The sequence below is a fragment of the Parus major genome, chromosome 6, assembly GCF_001522545.3.
Source record: "Parus major isolate Abel chromosome 6, Parus_major1.1, whole genome shotgun sequence".
Taxonomy (NCBI): domain Eukaryota; kingdom Metazoa; phylum Chordata; class Aves; order Passeriformes; family Paridae; genus Parus; species Parus major.
Window position 1 is genome coordinate 22717647 of NC_031775.1, and position 21810 is coordinate 22739456.

General features: G+C 39.1%; 3 protein-coding genes across 9 annotated transcripts in view; 1 reads left to right on the forward strand and 2 right to left on the reverse strand.

Moving 5' to 3' along the window:
* Positions 1-5763, reverse strand: part of COL17A1 (collagen type XVII alpha 1 chain) — a 59466-nt gene extending 53703 nt beyond the window's left edge. The window contains exon 1 of the mRNA XM_033515528.1: positions 4596-5763. The gene's annotated coding sequence lies outside the window, so the exon portion shown is untranslated. The remainder of the gene's footprint in view (positions 1-4595) is intronic.
* A 99-nt stretch (positions 5764-5862) lies between these two features.
* Positions 5863-10337, forward strand: SFR1 (SWI5 dependent homologous recombination repair protein 1). 5 transcript variants are annotated; one of them, XM_033515507.1, is made up of 5 exons: positions 5863-7032; positions 7658-7773; positions 8895-9281; positions 9372-9473; positions 10028-10337. In XM_033515507.1, exons 1-5 carry the CDS (start codon positions 6834-6836, stop codon positions 10031-10033), a joined length of 810 nt encoding a protein of 269 aa, XP_033371398.1. In that variant the 5' UTR covers positions 5863-6833; the 3' UTR covers positions 10034-10337. The 5 variants fall into 5 exon arrangements, with proteins under 5 accessions (XP_033371398.1, XP_033371397.1, XP_015488273.1 ...); XM_033515506.1 differs by having other exon boundaries at positions 5863-6267; positions 6779-7032; positions 9372-10337; XM_015632787.2 differs by having other exon boundaries at positions 5863-6267; positions 6795-7032; positions 9372-10337.
* A 1374-nt stretch (positions 10338-11711) lies between these two features.
* Positions 11712-21810, reverse strand: part of CFAP43 (cilia and flagella associated protein 43) — a 42281-nt gene continuing 32182 nt past the window's right edge. For 2 of the 3 annotated variants that reach the window (XM_033515504.1, XM_015632780.1), the window contains 12 exons: positions 21576-21701; positions 20897-21016; positions 20706-20813; positions 19461-19547; positions 19079-19167; positions 18512-18713; positions 17618-17730; positions 16924-17080; positions 15919-16083; positions 13900-13980; positions 12694-12847; positions 11712-12008 (listed from right to left, as the gene is read on the reverse strand). In XM_033515504.1, the coding sequence (XP_033371395.1) occupies positions 11833-12008; positions 12694-12847; positions 13900-13980; positions 15919-16083; positions 16924-17080; positions 17618-17730; positions 18512-18713; positions 19079-19167; positions 19461-19547; positions 20706-20813; positions 20897-21016; positions 21576-21701 (1578 nt within the window). In that variant the 3' untranslated portion in view covers positions 11712-11832. The remainder of the gene's footprint in view (positions 12009-12693; positions 12848-13899; positions 13981-15918; positions 16084-16923; positions 17081-17617; positions 17731-18511; positions 18714-19078; positions 19168-19460; positions 19548-20705; positions 20814-20896; positions 21017-21575; positions 21702-21810) is intronic. The other variant, XM_033515503.1, reaches the window with a different exon arrangement.

The window sequence follows — 21810 nt, forward strand, 5'->3', positions numbered from 1 at the left end:
CTGAAGGGAAAATGTCCCATCAGTTAAAGCAGGTGACATTCGCTATCTTGTTTCACTTAGCATCAGTTCAGTGTTCCTGCACTCCACTTAAGACAAGTGTTCTTCACCCAAAATACAGTTGCCTTAATGTGTTAAGAGGGAGACTGGTGGCTTTCCCACACAGTGCAAAACACACTGATGCAGGCAGCTGCAATTCCAGTATCCTCAGCACCACATGAATAATACCATTAGCAGACTCCATATGCCACACTTCCACTGAAGTTGCATCAGGACAGCAGAGTTCTGCTTCCTTTCAGTTTAGCAGGAACTTTCTCAATGACTTCAAATGTCACAAGAGCTAAGCTGCCCTTCTGCAGGAAAACAACACAAGTAAAAATAATATAACAGTAATCACTTGAACCCACAGAGATTGTAAGAAAATTTTATATACTCATCAGTAAAGCTTTCTGTATGTCTGTGTAGAGAAAGACACTCAAAATGCAGTTACTTCAGATAGGAATATGAGTAGAAAATTTGCACTGAATTTGCTTTGCAAATAATTGGAAAAAATGCAATACAGGTCCTAAACACCAAAAAATTTACTTTTTAATGAGCAATAACTAGTGTAAACAGTATATTTCACTGAAGAAAAAGGGAGAGTCAAAGAAGTTTAACTGCCCATTTTACTTGCTAAAGGAAATGGCACTGATGACAATTTTGTTGTCTTTCCTTTAGTTGAGTACTTTGAGAGAAGGGGTGATAAAAGAGTATTGAGTTCCCGCAGTTTTTGGGTATCTTAAATCTTTTGAATCTTAAGATTCTTTACATTAAGAAGTGTCAGTTTCATATCTGTACACAAATTTTGGGAAATTGCCATCCTCACAATTCTGAGGCAGCTGTCCTTAGACATGTGATGTGGTTTGCACAAATATTTCACAGATATATCCTCCATCTCACAACAACCACACACACTTGAAACATTACATTGGTTATTAACTGTATGGAAACCAGGAGAGAGCTTTAAGCCAGCTCTCACTCACTTGTGAGCCTGATTTCCAACATAAGGTGGTGGTAGTGCCTGACAACACTGCCACATTGAAATCTCACCCCTCTAGATATGACTTTACTCTCAGCAGTGTAAGTGATGGAAAACTGCCATGAACACTCTAATATTTCATCCTTAGGAAAAGACTTCGAAAATTTTACTTTATAAGGCTTTCTCTAGCCTCAGGTAAACGACCTAATTCATTTCCAGGGAGGAAGTGTATTTTTAAACCTTGTCTGCTGATGCTGCAACTTGGTAGGGTGCGCTCAGTAGAATGGTTATTTGTTCTAAAACAAAAAAATGACCAGTGGTGCTGCTGAGGTGGTGATGGACACTACTCACTCATGTCTGCAATCAGAGAAACAGGGAAACCCCCAGAAGTTTAGGAAGAAGAAGTCTCCATCTCTGCCTACATAATCACTGATTGACTTGTTTGGTACACCAGTTTAAATCACTGGGTCCTTTTAAGGCCTCCAAACTGTAGGTAACTGCTCAAAACAGCTCATCTGGACTTGCAAATAAACCACGTTCACGTTTTCAGCTTCAGCAACTTCAGCAGTAGAGATAAGTGCAAGCAACCCAAGAGTTATGTACACACAGCACAGAGCAAACCCATATCAGGTATGTGAGAAAATGAAATGACTCTTCAAGCTCTGCTACAATTCAAATATTTTTAACACAAAAATATGCTCAGGCCATCAGAGATGGCAAAAGCTGTACCAGGGACTAGTTTGGGCAAGGGCTTAGATTTAAAAGGCTTGAATTTTCTTAAAATAATAATCAATCAGTTCTACAGCAAAGACAAGAACACTGAAGGTCTGTTTATTGTTTCCTTTGTCTGCTACAGTCTCATAGAGACTTCATATGGTAATCTTTGACTTGTTATGTCAGAGAAAATACCACGGGAACAGAAATATGGGACAATCGTATCCTGACCCCTTTTATTAGCACTGTGCCTCACCCACTTGGTTATTCACACAGGCAGCAGTGACAACTATGCTGCCCATCTTGCCTGGCTCTTACATTATCTTTTGAAATGGCAAATTGCAGTGCCTCTCAGCTACAATAAATCCAAGCAGTTTTTCTTTTCAAGACAGGTACCTTGAAAATTGCAAGCCACAGATGTAAAGCAGACAAGAAAAAAAAAATAAAAAAAATGACTTTTGGTTTAGCTTAAGCTGATGTCATTTTAGAGACTTAGCTTTTTGTAACTGGGCATTTGCACCATTATGAAAGCAGAATCCATCTCCCAAGGACAGGGTTTGTTGTAGTAAACTGGTTTTACTCCAGGAATCTGGTCTGTAAAGTCCTTCCCTTGGTATATTTGCATGGCTATAAGCAAGTCAGAACGTCTTTCAGAAAAGTGAATTGCAGCCAGCAAAAACACAGCCCTAGGCTGATGCACAAGTGGGTAGGATTTTAAAACCTTCTGCAGCAGTTAGTGGTTGGGCACATAAAAGCACCCCACCCTCCTGCCCCAGGCAAGAGAGAATACGCAGACAGTGCAGAGTGTACTTCATGCATCAGGATACATCAGTTGGCTTTAAACAAGGAAAAACGAGATGAGGGGGTAATACATATTTGCCTTAAGGCACAGTATGTTGACTAATATCTCAGATACTCAGTGGCAATGTTTAGGGGGAAAAGGCCTGGTTGCTGTGCCCAGCAAACTGTTAAACAGAAGTTCTGTGATGCTCCTCACAGTCTGGAAGAGAAGAACTCATAAAGCTCAAACTGGAGTTTATAAACTCAAAGCCAGTATCCTTTGCTGTTACTTTCCATTCTGGTTTTGCTACTACTGATGATGCCCACAGGGGAATGAAAACATGTCCTTGTCCTGAGAATGTTAATGTGTCAGCCCCAGTGTTCTTCTGGTGCCACAAGATTATTGAGAGAGTTTGGGGATAATAGCTCTCAACTGTGCAACCAAACTGGTGTACACTTGGAAGAAAAAATAATCCAATCACTAAAATGTCTACATAGTAATACCAAAGAAAATAAAACCAAGGAGCACATTTTCCTTTTGGTTCCTGGGGGAATCTCATTTCTCTGAAGGGAAGTGGTATATTCAGCAAACAGAGATCAATAATTTTACTACCCAGTGCACAATTTCCTACACCTTTTTTTCATTTATTTTGCTTACCCCAAACTATTCTGAACACAAGAGAAATCAAAGAAATCAAACAATATAGCATTATAGTGCTCAATAAACACTGTATTGCAATGAATGTGCTACTGTGTGCACATACTGGTGATCTTAACTGAACAGCATGAGAAACACTCTTCAGTGTGCCATAAACATGCCAACATCAATGACACATGGATAATCTGTTTTCCTCAAGGGAAACAGATGTATGGTTTTTGAGAGGAAGGTTTCAGTCTGATTCTGGTTTGCCATCATTAAACTGAAAATAACATACTATCCATCACTATTGTGTTTCTGCAATAAAAATGCTGGATAGTCACTGGATAGTACCTGATGAAACTCTAGTTCCCAGCTCTGTCAGGAGCTTCCAGCCGAGAGTTGGGTGGGTCATGTTTTTGCAGTACTGTGTAAACACCAGGTAAATTCATAGGTAAATGGAGGAAACACAACTAAACACTTTATACCAACCTGAACTGGAATCTTTTCCTAGAGTCATTACCCATTAGTGAATACTGATGACAGTATTTCCTCTACTCTAGATGTAGCACACTAAACTCATGCACCCAACATGTGGCACCATTGTTCTGTATTCCCAATCCCAAACAATCTGTAATCTCATTTGGGTGGGGCATATGGGCGTTGCTCTAATTAAGCACAATGATAATGCACAGGATGACTTTTTCATGTGTTTCGTTCCTGTTAAATCTTACTGAAATCTCACCTGGCAAATGATCTAAAATCTCAAACTTTCTGTTGTTCTTGTGCAACTCATCTGTTAACATGTCTGTACAACAGAGCATGAGTAATTTAAAGAAGGGACCATCCCTGAGATTGAAGGAAATACCCTGTGAACTTGGAGACATGCCATAGCAAAGCTCCAGAGTATGTGAGATCCAATGCTCTAGATAAATTTGCAGCAGAAATTCTATTCGCAATTTTGCTGTTGCACCATTTTTAACATATTTAAAAATTAAAATATTTGTGATATTGAATTACCTGAAGATTTAAAAAAACAAACTCAAAACCCAAAAAAGGGGCAGATTTAAAAAATGCATTCAAACTGCCTCAATACGTGGGATATCGTTCAATGGGGGTTTTTTGGTAGATGGTTACAAAAGATAGTACACCACCACATAATGTAAATTCCCACATTTGCTAATGAAAATATTATTTCTAAATAAATTTCACCCACAGATAAAATCTTATACAAGGTGTAACCTGAAGGCCCCAAGTTTTCAAATTTCCCAACACAACTTGTTGTAGATGGGCTTTGAATGTTTTGGTACATATTACTGTTGGAGAGTAAAAGGTTGCAATATCCCTGTCAAATTCCCTTTGAAGTGTGTGACTCTATGAAAACTCATGGTCAAAATGGCAGCAACTGCTAACATGTTATCACACCTACAACACTCAGTCCTTACTCACCTCTCAGCTCAAGACTGTCTCTGGTCTCAATAGAGATGGGAGTTACAGAAGGGGAAGAGAAAATAGAGCATCCTCATCTGTAGCTGAGAGGAGGAACCAAGCAGGAAATTAATGCAGTTCTGACACACGAGCTAAGGGCATGATCCAGCGAGAGCATGTGGGTGCCTGTACCCCACGTGCAGCTCTCAGCACAGCTGCGTGAGGCATCGATGCACAGCTCAGGGCCATTCGGCTGTGGGACTGACAGAGGAACCACTGGGACATCATCCCTAAGGGCTGGGAGCTGTCATTATGGCTTCCACAGCTCATTTTGTCCTGACAGTTATACCTGAAAAACATTTTGTACAAATCAGTTTTGAGAAAAGTAAATCCACATGGGAAAGCCAGGTGTGCAGCTGATAGAGACAAGAAGATCACTCTTGATTCAGCAGCGCCTTTGAGCATCAGGGAACTCTCTAATCCTGGACTGCACAGTGCATCTACAGCTGGGATTGCTCCTCGTCAGTCACAAATTTCTTCATTTTTCTCTTCCTTCCCACAACCATGACAGTGCTGCTTGGGTCACACATCTCCCACTGCGTCCCTTAGTTACACTTTTTCCACTCATGTGAGAAGACAGATCCTGAGATAAGTTTTTGCAGCTTGAGGTGGAGAGCTGGGGTTCCCTTGGCTGTGACAAAAGGGCCTACTTTACTACCCATGGTGGGGAACGCTCCATGCTGAAGCAGAGCCCTCTCCCCTGGCACAGGGACACTTGCAGGGACACTGTCTCAGGGTCTTCAGCTAGGCCAGGGAAGGTTTAGGCTGGTCACTAGGAAAAAATTCTTCATGCTGATTTGAATTGGAACAGCCTGGCCAGGGAGGTCCTGGAGCCACCAGGCCTGGAAGTACTTAAGACTGAACATGGCACTTGGTGCCTTGGTCATAGGTTGAATTCGATGATTTTAGGTCTTTTCCAGCCTAACTGCTTCACAGATTCTATGATTCTGTGAGTGGCCCACACCCCAGCCACGGGGTGGCGGGGCCCAAACTTGCCTAAGGGACACAGCACCGCTTGGCATGCCAGACGCAACAGGAAAGTATACGAGGTCCCCGGGGATGCCCCGCATTTCCTGCTCGCACGATCGGGATAGGGGTCAGGAATGAGGAGCAGGAGCTCCCTCAGACTCCGCGCCCGCCCCTCAGCCCGACAGCGCTTCCCAGAGCGCGCAGGCGCGAACAGCTCGCACCGCCCGGACTGGAGCGGCGCGCAGGCGCGGGGCCGCCCGACCCGCCCCTGCCCCGGCAGCGGGAGCTTGAAGCGCCTGAGGAGAGCGAGGCAGGGAAGGGGGTTTTGCAGGGTTCTTTCCTCGTTCACCCTGGCCTGGGGGGTTTGTGCTCCCCGAGGGGCCTTCCTTCGCCCCTCAGTCCTGCGGGTTGGTGCTGTTGCTGCGGTTTTGGGGTGCAGCACCTCAGAAAGAGCTCCACGGGGTTGTGGCCTTGCTTATGGGCTGCCCAGGCTTCGTCCTCCTTGTCTGCGGGTGGAAAACTAGCAAGGCAAAAGCTGTATTGAGCGTTAATAGAGCCTTTTGTTGTTGAGACAGTAAAAGGAGTGCGTACCATTATATAACGTAGCTATTAGCAGGAAAACTGAGGACGTAGTTAACAGACGTACCCAGAGTGCAAAAGTCAAGTAAGTACTGAAAGGCAAAACTGTCTTTTCCCCTTCTAACTCAAATTTTCTTTACTTGCTGGACAGAATTTTTTTTTTGTGGTGAACAGTTCTGCTTGAGAATGCCAAGGATTCTTAGCCTAAGATACAGGAAAAGGATTTCAAAAGTGTAGATCTGTGTGAATGTGCTGCCAAGTTACAACATTAGCAAACCAGTGAAAAAAGTATTTGCTGTGGTCATTTGAAAACGAATTTGCATTAGAAAGTAAAGGCAGAGAATTCTAGGATTGGTTTTTTTCAAGGTATCTTAGACTTGAAATGATTTTGCTCCTTGGAAAGACTTACTGCATATTTGTGACATAGAGTATACATAAAAATGATGTAGCTTTTTCTAGGCTCTTGCTTACAACAAGAAATAATAGTATTAAGCTTCCATTATACTTAATCGATGCTATGAGCTTCCAGTTTAATTGATAGATTGCTAAAATTCCTGATTAACTAGACTCTACTAAGGCTTGGGGTTTTTTAATAGAGTACCGTATGTTCAGTTTTGAACAGCTGGGAGGGAATGTTGACTTCTAAGATAAATGAGGACCTCCATCCTTTGGTATCAAGCCAGGAAGACCAGGGTTGCTCGGCTGTTGAGGCTTTGGCATACTGAAGCTTTGACAGTTTTCATCTGTGAAGAGGAAGCCCCTTGTGCCAGCCCTCTGTTGCCTAGTTTTGGTTTGCAGGATTTTATTCTTGAGAGGCTTCTGTTTCAAAACTCCAAATTGCAATTTGCAGGTGAGTGGAGGTGTAACTGTCGATTTTCCAGCTGCATTCTGGTCATTAGTAGATGGTTCACAATCGCTAAATGAAGTTAAACATTGCCAAATCGATTTGAAGTTGGTTCGTGCTGGGAGGTGTGACTTAACCATTTTAATTAAGGTGCCTGAGTGAGCTTGGGACGCTTCCTGTTAATCAAAACTTCCACCTGTGTGAGTAATTACTTTTTTAAGCGGCATCCCCAGAAGGATCAAATGAGACTGGATAATCTTCAGAGACCTGGATACCCAATTATATTGTTCTACAGAAAATATAAACTTTTTTATACTTGTGGACAACAAAAGTCTTCCTGGCTCCACAGAGCTTTTGGAGAGAGGGAAAAATAATATATAAAATGGGTAGTAAAAGACTTTATGGCAGTTAGTAATGTCATGCATCCTCTTAAAGAAAAGCTGTTCACAAAGCAAGATGCTACATAGCACATAAAACAGTTGTGTAACTTATGCAGTTGTTGTTTTTGAACATGCCAATTAGAAAATAAGCTTTAGAATTTCATATTAGAGCATTTTACTAATTTCTGCAGCCACATGGCTCATTCTAATCAGGTGACAATGGCACCATAATTCATTCTGTCATTTAACAGAGACTGCTATTCATCTCAAGATGGAAGAGTCAGTGCTGGATAAATTGCCATCTTTGTGCAATACTCCAAAGGATTCTGGAACAGCACCTGCACAGGGGACTAGTTCAGCAAAGCAGGTATGAAAACTTACTACTTTTCCGATAATGTGATTTTTCATAGTAACAAAAATGCTTGTGAAATCATCAAGGAGTCAGAAGCCACTGAGATACTGCCAGATGGAAGGCTAGAGACAGGTCCTTGGCTCTAGCTATGAAGCTGTGCAGGTAAGGAACATGCCTGGTATACTTTGCTCTGAAGATGCAGATGTTTGCTGTGAATAAAAGGTGATGGAGCAACATAATCCAAATGCTATATTAATAAATTTAAATATTAAATAGGGTGTGTGGTGGATTTTTTGCTTGTTTGTTTTAACCTGTCACCTTCAGTTTTCTCAAATCCTGGTTTTCTGGGTTGCTGTGCATGCAGGATGACTTTCTGTGATTTCTGCCTCCAGTGGAACAAAGTACAATGCTTTCAGTTTCTAAATTCTCCATAGTGCTGAGCTCTGCTTTGGTCTTATCCCAGCATGTGAAATGGTGATACTGTCACTCAGCATCCAGATCTATGCAGGGCAGGCCTGGTTTGAAAGTATTCTGTAACTCATCACTCATATTTTAGTGCATTTCTAGAAATAAAAATGTTAGACACAGATAATAAAATATAGTTATTTTGATGAAAAAATCCTTTTAGATGCTTGTGAAGTATCTTGAAGCATGAACATGTCAACATTATACAGGTATTTCTAATATGCTCTAAAACACAGATGTTTTCTTTTCTAAAACAGATGTATAGGATGGCACAGCAGGAAAAATAACTCTTACCTTCATTCAGCTAGAGAGGAAATTGATAAAATAAAATTAGCCAAGTTGAAATATGCTATATTTCTTTTACACAAAGACTAGATGAATAAGCTTACCTCAATAGAATACAGGATTTTGTCCAAGAAAATGTGGAGCTACATTTTTCCATGTCTTACAGCTGTGTGTGCAAATACATGTGAAAGGAAGATGTTAACTTTGTTCAAGTTTTTGAAGGCTATACAGAGAATTAGGAAGTCTGGCTTTAGAATGATAGTTAAATATATTACATATTCTATATAAATAATAACAATGGCTAAACAGTTGTTTGAGATCTGATAAAAATTTAAGATTATTCTGAGCCACCTGGGATTTTTGGGTTTATTTATTTTATTTTTTAGCAAATGAGTGCAGCTCTGAGGGAACGATTACGGAAAACAAGACGTTCATTTAATGCCAGTTTTACAGTGGCAAAGCGCCTCAAAATAGACACAGAAGAAAAAGATTCTGCTGGTGCTGACACAGGGTGCTTGCCAGAGACAAGTACAGACTGTTCCAGATTACAAGATGGTTCTGAAAACCTGGAAGGAAATGGCACTGGACACACATGTTTCAAAAGTTCCTCACAGGAGAGTGATCCCTGTGGGTCAGCAGAGAATTCAGATGTGCCACAGGTTGATCTTGGTCAGCAGCAGTCCCTGGAAGAAAAAGTAAAGCTGGTGAAACAAGTGCAAGAGAAGGAAGAGCTACTGCGTAGGCTCAAACTGGTGAAGATGTATTGGTCCAAGGTGAGGCAATACTTACTGTAAGTACTTATTCAATGTAAGTTATGTCAGCAGACTCTTTCTTTGATCACTCTTTATTTGTTCCAATTTCAGAACAACCTGTCTGAGCTGCAGGCTTTGATAGTGAAGTGGAGAAGTAGCACCCAGCTGATGCTGTATGAGCTGCAGTCAGCCTTTTCTGCAGATGGCAAGAAAGTGAGTCTCACTGAGCTCATCGATACTTTTGGGCTAGAAGACCAATTACTGCACTACAGCAGAACAGAAGAAGATTTTGTAGATGTGTAATCTACAGCTGTAGAGCTTCCTTTGCACAGACACAAAAGCAGAAAAGACTGAATAAATTCTGATTGTGTCAGAAGTGTTGGTCAGACAATGGACTTCATGTTTTGGGGTTAGGAGGCTTTCTCCAGAGATGCTTGTAAAGCTGTGAACATACATACAGTAGGCACTGTAAAAGAAATTACTTATGGAAAAGAAATCAAACTTGGTGATATTTTGGAGAATCTGGCTTAATGACTTGGTCAGTGATTTTTTATTTAATAAAAACAAAATTAAGTCATAGTTTAACAGGTAGAACGCAGTTCATTTTTGATTTGTTTTTGCATGGTCAGATGGGGAAGAGTTCAGTTTGTTTGTAGATACACCCATTTTACAAACCTCTTCCTGGTGCCAGTCAGCCAATGAAGGCTAATGACAGCATTTTGTGAGTTAAGTGAAGATAGCTAATTCTCATGATGTTAATATTCCAGAGCTGAGATAAGATGTTCTCACTGGCTTTAACTCCTACTGAGGGAAATGTGCCATAATGCAGTGCTTTCAGATGCTGGTCCAGACAATGTCTTCAGGGCTGCTATCTCACAAGCTTTCTGCCACATCCTGAGGTAATAGAAAGGAAGGCAAGAACATCGAAACCAACTTTCTACTCTTCTACTGCATCTGAGAGCCAAGGTGTTTTCTCTCTTCAAATAAATAAGAAACACAAGGCCTTGTTTAATGGAATTGCTTCAAACACAGCATCATAAAGCTGAATAAATCTTTACCATTTCATTTATTCTCCAATGCCTTTATTCTCAAATGTCGTTTTTTAAAAAAAATTACTTACCTTGAAATAGCTTCTTTTCTCATCATGGTGACTTCTGTTTTTTCTTTTCCCTACAATCACTGCTGCTCAAGTGTAACAATACATAAATTTGACTACAATTCACCCTGCTAGGAATCTTGTTTTCTTACTGGTTATACCCTACCTCTTTTGTGTCCAGCTGCTCTATCCTGTTTCCATAATAAGGGGGTAATTTCTTAGATAGCTCAAGAGAAAGAAAATCAAAGATTATACAGAATCTTTTAACCATTGGTAAGGCACATTAGGCTTCAGCCTGTACCTATAACTTGTTCTTAAGAATACTGACTTGCTGTCCAGGGAGAATTAATGCAGAACAACCTTTATTGCAAATCACATTTTGAATATTAAAGCACCATTTGTTTGCCCTTTTAGGCTTGTGCACAAAGATGATGGTGCCTGTTGAAGGGACCAGTTATCTTCCCTGAGGTCCTTGGCACATTTGGAACAGTGCTGCTTCTAGGGTAGTTTCAGCAGAAAGGCAAAAAGTCTTGTAATAAGTGAGATGTAATTAGAATCCTTACAAATCCCAGTTACAGATGGCAAAGCAAAAAAAGATACCTACAGGATCACAACTGAAATAGTTTTTTCTTACAAAGGTAGAGTTTTAAGCTATTAAAGCTATTGTTGCTCTCACAATGAAATATGTTTAGATGCCATGTGAATTTATGAAGGAAGAATTGACACACACCATGGAGCAGGGAAATAAAAAGCAGGGAGAATGCCTGAGTAGGTAGATCGGGCTCTAGCAGTAGTTAACTTTATCACAGGTTCTTTCTTTTTCTTAGCTGTGGAGGGAGCTAGTAGGAGAATACACTGCATCTCAGTGTAAAGGGGTGAGAGATGCCACCAACTATTTCAGGAGGCCAGATGTTTCCAAGCCTGGTTTTCCTGTGATTCTGCCTGTGGCAGCTGCCACAGCTCCTGCTGGCTGTGGGTGATTATACCATGAAAAGGCACAGCAGCCTTTGGGAAAGGGTCAGGTCCCATGTCAAGACAAAGTGTCCTTACACCTGCTCCTAAACCTACACCTGTGCCACCACAAGGACAAATTATGATGTCAAATCCACAGACGTGAATTGTAGCAGGTGCCCATCCATAGATTTCTTTACCTTTAAAAGGTTCTACAATTGCATATTGCAAACAATGGACATACAAATATACCTGTTCTTCTATCAGTCTACAAGAAATTGTATCCTTTGTTTTCTGTAATGAGCTATATTGTTTATATAATAAAACAAGTAAAAATAGATCTCATGGACTGAAATATAATGGGATTAAGACCAGGTGTAAAAAATACAAACTAGACAACCATGCATCTTTCAAATGAAAGTTTTTTTAAATGAATCACAGAAGAAACAATTTGTGGAAAGAAAAGTTCAGGGAGAAGAATCAGCTGTTAAAGCTTTTTTCCTTAGATAAGACCGTGGTATTCATCTACCTAGACTCTGATTTGTAAGTAATATGGGGTGTTATTGGTTCCCAGCTTTCAACTTCTGACTGAAGAATTTCAAGCTGTTTTTCCTGTTCCTTTATAAGGTTCCGTAGATATTTCTGCTTCAAAATCTCTTGGTAACGCTGCCTTGTCTTCTTTTCAGAAATATCGCGTGTGTCTGCAGAAAACAAAGTATTAGTGTTAGCCTGTGCTCATAGGGGATGCATAGCCTTTATTTATATAGGACCTGTCCTGGGGTTATTCCAACTCCTGTATAAAATAGGCAAGCATTTTAAAAATTACTCACAGTTGGGCTTCAGAGCCTTTATAGTACTGAATAAAGCAAACTATTTCAAAAAGGCACTGGGCATGCTTTCTTTAGCTTCTAGCAAGTACCCACTGTTTTGAAAATCTGTAACTGTTTTCCACTAGTGGAAATATCTCTATAAGTTTTCCAACAAGTGAATACTATTCTTAGCTCCACATTACTTCCTTTGTTCTCTTGGAAGGGTGGAAAGAAGCCCACTGAACAGCTCTCAGAAAAAATGAAAGCATGTTGCCTAATGAAGTTATTAATGACTGTGATATTTTGACTTGAAGAGCTTCAGGAATTCGGTCAATTAACTCTGGTTAAGAACCACAAGAGTCTCCAGGTAACTCTTCAGTGACCATGTTAAGTTTTGGCAGGAAGGACTCTGCTCACTGTGCACATACTGTAACAGGCATTCCTTGTCCCTTGGCTGATAGTGGGGAACAGCATTGTCCAGCCTTGGAAAGGGAATTTTCTGAACATTCAGTATCAAAATCAGAAGAATTTTCTGAACATTCTTTGATTGTGCCTTAAAGTGCATCACTGGACTCACCAGCTGCCTTGAAGATGTGCATCCTTTCTGACACAGAGACAAGCATTTCCTTCAGCTGCAGGCTGAGCTCGTAGTTGGCTTGCTCTTTTAGACGGATGTACTTCTTCAGCTCTCTGACTTTTTTCTGATGGCTTTTCACATTCTTCTTGTGCAACTGTCCATTTTGAGATGATTAAAGCAAATATATGGGGTCATACAAAAACTGTACAGACAAACTAATGACAAAAAGCTATAATTTTAAGCACTGTGCTGTAGCTTGATAAACTTTCATGTATGTTGATTTGACTCGTAGCACCTTGTAAGCTTTACTTTGTAGCACATTGGAAGCTTTACTTTGTAAAGTGTCTTTCACACAGGGTATCTCAGTTTATGGAGCTCTAATTTAAGGAGCAGTCAAGGAATAAAGAGGTTTAGGTCAGGAAGAGAGATATAGTAAAGATAAAACATGAAAGGCAAAGGGAGAAAAGGAAGTCAATGGAAATCACTGAGTTAAGGACATGCTCTTGGCTGCTGGGAGCTGCTGAAGCTGATGGATGGGCTGTAAAGGGACAAGATAAATACTAAAGCTTGAAGAGGAAGAGAAGGCTGATGCCAACTAGCACAACTTGGAGAAAATCCAGTGAAATCACTTAAAAACAAGGACAGTCATAATTTGAACGAGGTAGCCAGCAAACTAGATTGTTGTGTCTCTTATTTTGAATAACGAGGACAAGGATACTTTGAACAGGCTGGTGCTCTTGGAGAGAAACATTAAACAGTGAAGACTGAAAGAATACTTCATTAGAAATGGAAGAGTGACTTTCATAGGCAGTGTTGTGTAAGAAATGATTAGCAGATTTGCATTCAGATGTTCAGGATAGGAAAGTATTTAATTACAGTAACAGAGCAAGTGGATAGGCTTCATCTCTGCAGCAAACCATGTGTGATGACTGCTTCCAAGCACTAGAGAACTGCTGCTGTAGACAGCACAGCTCAAGTTGAGGGAATTATTGAAAGCCAGATGGTCAGATACATGATATATCTATATCTACATCTATATCTGTATCTATCTGTGTGTGCTATTATGGGTGTACTCCAACAGTCCTTGAGTTAGCATGCCTATATCAATTGCACTTATTCTTTCAAACACCTCTTGCTAATGAAGGCAAGGAGCTGCATTTAAACTAAGGATGTGTCTCTCAGATATGGTGGTTCCCTTGGATTTACCTTATCCATGACATCAAGGCTCTCCTCCATCCCTGCTAAGTGCTGAGTGATGTGGGTGTCGTAGTTATGCGCCGTTAAGAACTGAAATAAAAGGAAATTATCTTAGGCCTGTTCATTCTCAACAATTCCACCCTTCTATAAAGAAAATCATACTATGTGAAACTCAAAGACATAGAATTCTGCAGTGGTAAAGCTTACTAGTAATCATAAATAGACCTTGTAAGGATATGCTTGGATGCTGTGTGAGTACTAGACTGCAGCTGTTAAAAAGGATGTTATCTATTATATATTTATAATGGAAACAAGGGCCAAACAAGTATGCTGAAGCTGTCAAAAAACCCAAGCTAAGCTTTTGCTTATAACATAATCTAAGCTAACATAGTTGGACGCCTAAGACATTCTGTCTTTAGGCTAGAGAGGAAAATTATTATTTTCAGTCTAGTAGCTTCTGAATCATTCTTACTTCTTTTATTGTTCTGTCTGCATAGTAATTGACATATCAGAGAATTTATTATTTTTTTTTCCTTGAGCTACTGACACTGCTACTAAAATACCTCTTTATCAAATGACAAATGGTAAACTCCACAATGTTTTATGGAACAGTAACAGGCAGTAGGCAGGTTTCTGTAGATGTAGATTCATCCTTCCAGAGTTCTAATCCACCAAAGTGACAGGCAGAATTCTGTGGACTGTTCTAGTTAGAGGAGGAGAAACAGGAAAGACCCAGAAGGGGTTCCTTGCCTACAGGATTAAACTTCTTTCATTCACTCACTGCTTCATTAACAGCCCTTATTAGAAATGGTCTCTGTCCTTGCCCACACACATTTATCTAAGCCATCTTTCTTTCCATTCCTGTTGTTGGGGTATTTGTTACCTTGTCTTTGCCCCTAACCCCATATTTCTAATCAAAAAGTGACATAAGTCAATTCCCTCAGGGCATTCAAATTCTGATTAAACTGGTAAATGCCTTTACTATGTGCAGTTTAACTCTCTCTGAAGGGCGAGAATTCTGCTCATCAGTTTAATGAACTGAGCTAATGGCAACACTGGTGATAAATTTGCCACAGTAATTTTTCAGTGTGTTGTCACATCTCCTCTTTGGAAAGCTGTTCTGGTGATCGGTGTTAGTTATCAAAGTCCTGTGGCTCTGATTCAGAATAAGCATTTTGTGGAGCAGCAATACAAATGAAGACTAAGTAAAACATATGTTATGAATTTTCTTCTAATATTTTGATTGAATTGCAATATCCTTACCTGCTGTCCAAAACTTTCCCTTTTCTCTGTGCTTTATAGCTGTCCCCACTGCTGTATCTCCAACTTACTCATCCTTCAACATCCCTTACTCCAAACCTTTATGCCACCTACATCATCACCATAAGACTACAAGATTTCCCGACAGTCTTCAACATCCCATACTGCAATACCCTCAGGCTTTCCCTACAACCTTTCCTTTTCCTCCTTTCTTCTTCCATTGGTATCCTTGGCTGTGTCCCACAACCATTACCCCTTTTTCCTGGCCGGCTGCCCCCTCCTGCCTGTCGGGCATGGCAAACAATTCCCTGTTCTACTGCTGGGCCAGCAAATGGCAGTGAGAGGGTGGGACTCGCTGAGGCTCCCGTAGGAACGCTCAGTCTCCCTGTAGAGAGCAAAGTTACAGTATTTCTGTGCAATACCAGATGGGGGCACCTCAGACCTTCCACTTAAAAAGGACTCTGCTCGAGTTAAGAGATCTGTTTCTTGTGGCTGCAAAATCCTGATTCCTTATTCAACGCAAATTTTGAAACACTAAGAGTTACGGCTAATTTTGCCTTAATTTAGACTGTAACATCCCAAAGAATTTCATCACTGCTCAATCTCATGAGTAAGACTTCCCTTTGAAAGCTGAATTGTTGACCTATTAGGAATCACTTTTCTCTGGTAATAAGAGATTTATGAGGTATAAATATAAACAATCTTTCTTACAGGTATAGGCAGCATAACTTTCTGTAGTTAAAATATAAATCAGAAAATGCAACTCACTAGCTGGCAATCTTTTGAAATAGGTAGTATTACAATATCCCGAGCCTTCTCTTTCAGATCTTGTATCTGCATTTTCATTTTCTTGTGTTCCCATTCAAGCTGTATTATCCCTTTAGAGAAGTCTTTAAATTCTACCATGGCAGTAATTTTTTTTTCTCCTTGAGCCTAAAAAAAATAGATCAATCTTAATTAACACACTTTACAGATTATGGAATAATTGTTTGCAACAAGATGGGCAAGTTTCCAAACTCATAATTTTAGTCAATTACACATGCTATACTGCAGTCTTGTTCCAGACTTTGCTCCAGATGGTTATCTTTTAAGGAAGTTCATTCTCTTTCATGCTCTTTGTCACAGCCTTAGATCATAGAAATAGATGAAGAAAGTGACAACCAACCTCTCCCTCCATCTTATATAAGAATGGAATGGCATTTTAGGTCTACAAGATAAAGCTTGCTCTGTTTAAGGTATTTTGCAGATGTTACTGAAGGCTTTGTGCAGTAGCAGTAAAAGATAATTTTTTGTACAGCTAGAATGCCTAAAAAAGAACATTTCATGAGGCTATGAAAAACTGTTTTAAGTATCATCACCAATTTCACCTTACATAAAAAACTGTATTAATTTTCACATTTAATGGGAGCCACTATTCAAATGCTTCTTAACATGACTGTAAATTTGCCTCGAGGGAATTTTTGGACTGGTGCCCATGATATTAGCATTTTCTAGTTACAATGTATGTGTAAGTGATGGTGTGTTTAAAGACTGTCACCATTTCATTGATCTGAATTGTATTGATTGAACATCAAGAAAACAGTTTGCACTGCAATCTTTACATCATGAGAAGAGACATCAGAGAATTCTTAATAGCTTCTAGATTACAACTGAGCCTGCTGGTGTGTTGTAATGAACTGAAACTAGATGTCAAACTGGAGAAAAAAGCTGAGCCCCTGAAGAACAATACATTTGTTTAGAAAGCTTAAATTTCTTCCAGATAATGTAAATTACCGCAATAGAGCAATTCAGTTCTTCAACAACACTCCTATCAATGAGAACAGCATCACTGTAATCTGGAATCCGAGTACTTTCCAATTCCACCTGTCCTTGTTTTAGCAAAAACTGGACAGTCAAATTCTGCTGAAGCTTCATCTTCTCCTCCTTCAGCCTAAGATGGCAGAAAACAAAAACAGCATTTAATGATTTTAACAGGATTATATAAATTCTCCCGTGATTCTCAGTGTTTATATTTATTACTGGTAGGTGGTGTGTTTGTGTAGGGCTTACTCTTTGACTGACTCTGTCTTCTGTTTGCTGCTAAAGTGACTACAAAATCTGAAACTTATGGTACATGCATACATAAAGTTTTCAAGCACTGGATTCAGTTTAACATACTCTAGCAGATGTTCTGAGGGAAAATATTATTACTGAAAAGAAATCTCAATATCAATTGAAAAGAAGACAGATGAGACTTCCAGCCAGGGCCCATTTTCCTGTATATTTTACTTTGGAATTTATTCTTGAATGATAATGAATGTGAAAATTATGTAGATGAAAAAAATGAAATATTGCAGGTCCAAGCAGCAATGAAATCTAGATATAAGAGTGCTGGAGAACAGAGGTGTATAATTTTGTTTGTAACTTTTGGTTCTGTGTTGGTGGAGTCTTAAAGGTCAGCTGAACATAGGAAAACACACAAAATTACCAAGTGAGCTCTTGGAAAGTGTTCTCTAATTCTGACTTCATCTTCTCATTTTCATCCACTCTTCTCTGGAGACAGGCCTGCATTTCTGACAGTGCTAGGGACTTCCATTTCACCTAGGCAAACAACACTGTGACATTCCCAGCTTCTTCAACTTTGTCAGTATGTCAGGGCAAGCCTCTCCAGGACAGAGAAGACAAGTTCTTAAGAAGATATCTGTCTATATAAATATGCAGCCCAGTATTTTGAGAATCTCAGTACAGCTTATGAGACATAAAAGTTACAATCCTTATACTCTTCTCAGGATATTATTTGTTCATATATGCATAGTTTATTCATGTGAAGGGAAATCATATATGCTTCTCTTTTGGTCAAATTTCATCTACATCTGTCTCTGGATAATTCAGATTTATTAATTCATGCTTTTATAATTAACAAATACATCTCCAGAAACACCTTTTGTTAAGAATTGCTCTTTATATTCTAGAAAAACGCTGGAATGCATTGGTGCAAGTGTAGAATGCTTATGGGAGAGGATGACTTCAACAGATAATGGGAATCAAATACCTTATAGGTTTTTTTCATATGGATAGAGAAAAGGAAAATTATATTCCTTTCTTTTTAATTAAACCATATCAAGGCCACAATCATTCTGATCAAACCCATCCATATTAATATGCTAAGTTTTCCTCTGAAGAACTACAGCTAGAACTAGAGAACAGGTTTCCCTGACATTCTGAATTGAATGTAGCCAGAACAAACTTTCAAAAACCAATAGAGTTTATGTTTCCTGCATTGTTATTTCACCACTAGCTTGACCCTACGTGACAACTTCACTAAAGTTTAAGACTCAAAAATATCAAGAAATATATGGGCAAAATAAAGAATTTTACATACCAGCTCTTCACTCTTCCTTTTATTTCGTCTAGCTAGACAAAAACGTTCCCACACAGACTGGTCTAAGCCACTAGGCCTGTGCTCAGGACTATCCAGTTCATCCATGGCTTTCATTAAAAGGGAAAGTGCACCTTGGTAATCCTCAGGTGATCCTGTCACATAGGGGTTAGCGGTGTTAAGGAGATCTTCTCTCCTTGGGGTCCTAGTGCACACAAACAGCACAGACAGGATGTACTTGGTATTTTCTTTTGCATAGAAGAAGGTCACAAAAACCTAAGAATGTTTCATACTCTCAATCTCTTGCAAAAAGTGAATGGATAAGACTATACAAAATAAGAATATTGTCTTGGAACCTGATGATTGTTTAGATTGCATTTAAAATAGATTTTGTGAATAAGGAAATGTATATTCGAAATAGGAATTGTTTGTGTGATGGGAAATTAGCTATTGTTAACTATCCAATAAAAAGCAGGCAATATAATTTAGACTATAACAATAAATAGTATTCTCATTCTTGACTCACAAGAAATATTAGTATTTAAACACTGGAATTGGAGGGGATCTTACTCTGGTCGATGTTCGTAAAGTTGAAAAAGTTCCTCAAGGAGATTGGAAGGAACATCAGGAAACTGCTTCATAAAACCATGTTCCAGTATCTGGGGTTGGGGAAGAAAGCCTTCTTGTTACAATATTGCTTTTAAAAAAAAGCATCAACCTGTCCATATCTTAGAAATATAGGACACAGTGCTTTTCCAAGTGCTCCCAAACATCACAGGAATCTGCGCTGTTTCATTGGCTCTTCTATGCACACACTGTCCTTTAGTGCCTCATTTCATTGATCAGTGAGTTGGCCAGAACTCTTGCTTACAGAGAAGTACATTCTTCTCATTATGAAGGTACGACATTAACTTTTAACTTCTGAAACTCCTTGTGTTTCCCAGAGTCTCACCTTCTCTTCATGTAATGCGTCTTTATAGGGCCCTTTGCAAGCCTCAACACCATATTTTGTAGTCAGGACTTTCCTTGCACCCTTGACCTATAGTAAAACCAAAAGATTTTGGGAATGAAACAGCCAGCAGGAGCAGAGAATGTTTATTCACATACCGTGATGAACCTGACACCTTATTTCTAGAGACAACCTTGTGATCTATTTTAAGTAACCCTATTATGCCTTCTTCAGGGGTCACTTGTAGGTACTAGAAGATGAAGAGCTGTGAAGTTAAACTAACCCTCTGCTTAAGAATGTAACAGATTTGTGGAAGAAATGCTTACAAGCCTTTTGAAACATTGAATGTAACCACACATGTTGATACCTTTTTTCTACAGAGATTTCTTTTTACTTTCATGTCATGTCAAGTAAGACCAGACAAAAAATCTCAAATGTTGTTCAGTGGAGAGTTCTTAACTTTAGAATACCATTTCCCCATTGTCATGGCAGAGTTCTGCTATGTGTCAGGATACTAAAATCATGTTTTATAGAGGCTGTTAAATGTTAATACTCTGCTGGGGAGAGAGTTTTGTTGTATTTGATGGTTTCCAGGGACCAAAAGTTGTCCCAATGGGATCATTTAGAAAATGAAGAAAAAAAAATAAATTGAAAATTGTACGCTGGTATACACTTGGCCTCAGATGGCTTTAAAAATAGTCCAGCCAATTCAGTGGTGGGGGTTAGATGCCTGATTGGAATCCCTCCCTGCAGCTCCCAGCACACAGTGCTCTGCACAGGCTGAGGAGGAGATCTGACATGTGGAGGCAGCAGTACATTATCTGTGGAGTCATGAACAGCTCCATGAAGAAAAAGTAGCCAAATGGGATAATATTGTCCCAAAAGCCAGAACCAACCTGCAGACTACCACAGTAAGAGACTTGCATTAAAACCTAAACCTACTACTGTACTTTCAGCTTGATACCAGGTACTAAAGAATATTATATGTAGCAAACAAAATAGCAGCATGTCCTTCTGAACGGATGAAGTTTTACCAAAGAACTCCAGGTGAACTTAGCTGAGTACCTATTAAGATAAACAGAGGTATTTGTAATGTTTGTCACCTGTACAAAAAAAAAACAATGACCCTGTAAATTGTCAGAAAGTCCTTTACAGCAAGATTTTGGTTTGGAAAGAGCAAACTTCACATGAAACTGTACTGTAAACATTGCATTACTCCTAACAACAGCTTTCCAAATGATAACCTACTTTTTCTTTCTTCTTTTTCGTAAGGAATTTATGAAGTCCAGCTTCTCTGGTGTCCAACTCTTCATCCAACAGTAAAGTGTAAATGAGATTGGCTATCTTGAGTTCTTCCTGTGAAATGATTGTAATTAAAAAAAAGTTAATATTTCTTCTGCACCGAGGCAGAGATGAAAAATTAATGCTTTTTGCAATACCTGGTAGACGACCATCTCTGATTTCACTTTCTTTTCAAAGAGTTTGCGGACAATCTCATCAAAATTTTGTGTTGTTTCCTTGATGGAAGCTTCAAGTTTGTTCCATTCATTTCTCAGAAACTGGGGAAGGGAAGGACAAGAGCAGCAATATTACATCTGGAAGAACAAATAATTTCTGATGTCTCTCTCAATATATAGATATATATCCATACATATGAGATGGTGGAGAATGCACAATATGGAACTGTATAATTCAGCCAAAAGGCCACAGAAATTACTTGTTTGGAAAGAGAGTTCTGCCAGTCTACAAATGTATGTTGTTCCAATACCACTTTGAAGAATAAATATAATTGTATTATTTGTGTATGGCATCAGCAACTCTGAGAATGAATCTGAAAAACACATTTTAGAAATACTGGTATATTTGTGAAGGAAAGTTATGTACTTAGGATATCACAGCTTTTAATAGTTTTTCCCCATAGTAATTATTATGAGAGAAGATTGCCTAATTCTGTCTAAGATAGTATTTATTTAATATGCCACATGATCTTTGATGATAATTTATTCTTATTTTATCCTATTTATTAGTATTCATTTTTAGAAGTTGCTTCTGAGAAAGACTGGAAGCTTTGGTTATGAGCACTGTGAACAAAGCCATCTTTTCCTCATTTTAATTTACCTCTCTATAGTCTTCTTTTTCTTCATTCAGTTTCTTGACATTTTTCTCATATTCTTCAAATATTTTATTTTCTTCTTCAGTCCAAAGATCCTCAGGTCTGGATATAAAAGAAGGTGGAGGAATATCCTGGAAGTATTGAAAAAAAAATATGTTTAAAAAGCAATATTAAGTCTATATCAGCACACTAACAAACTACAGCATGCACTAAATTTAACAAAAGGTATTTCTTAGTAAG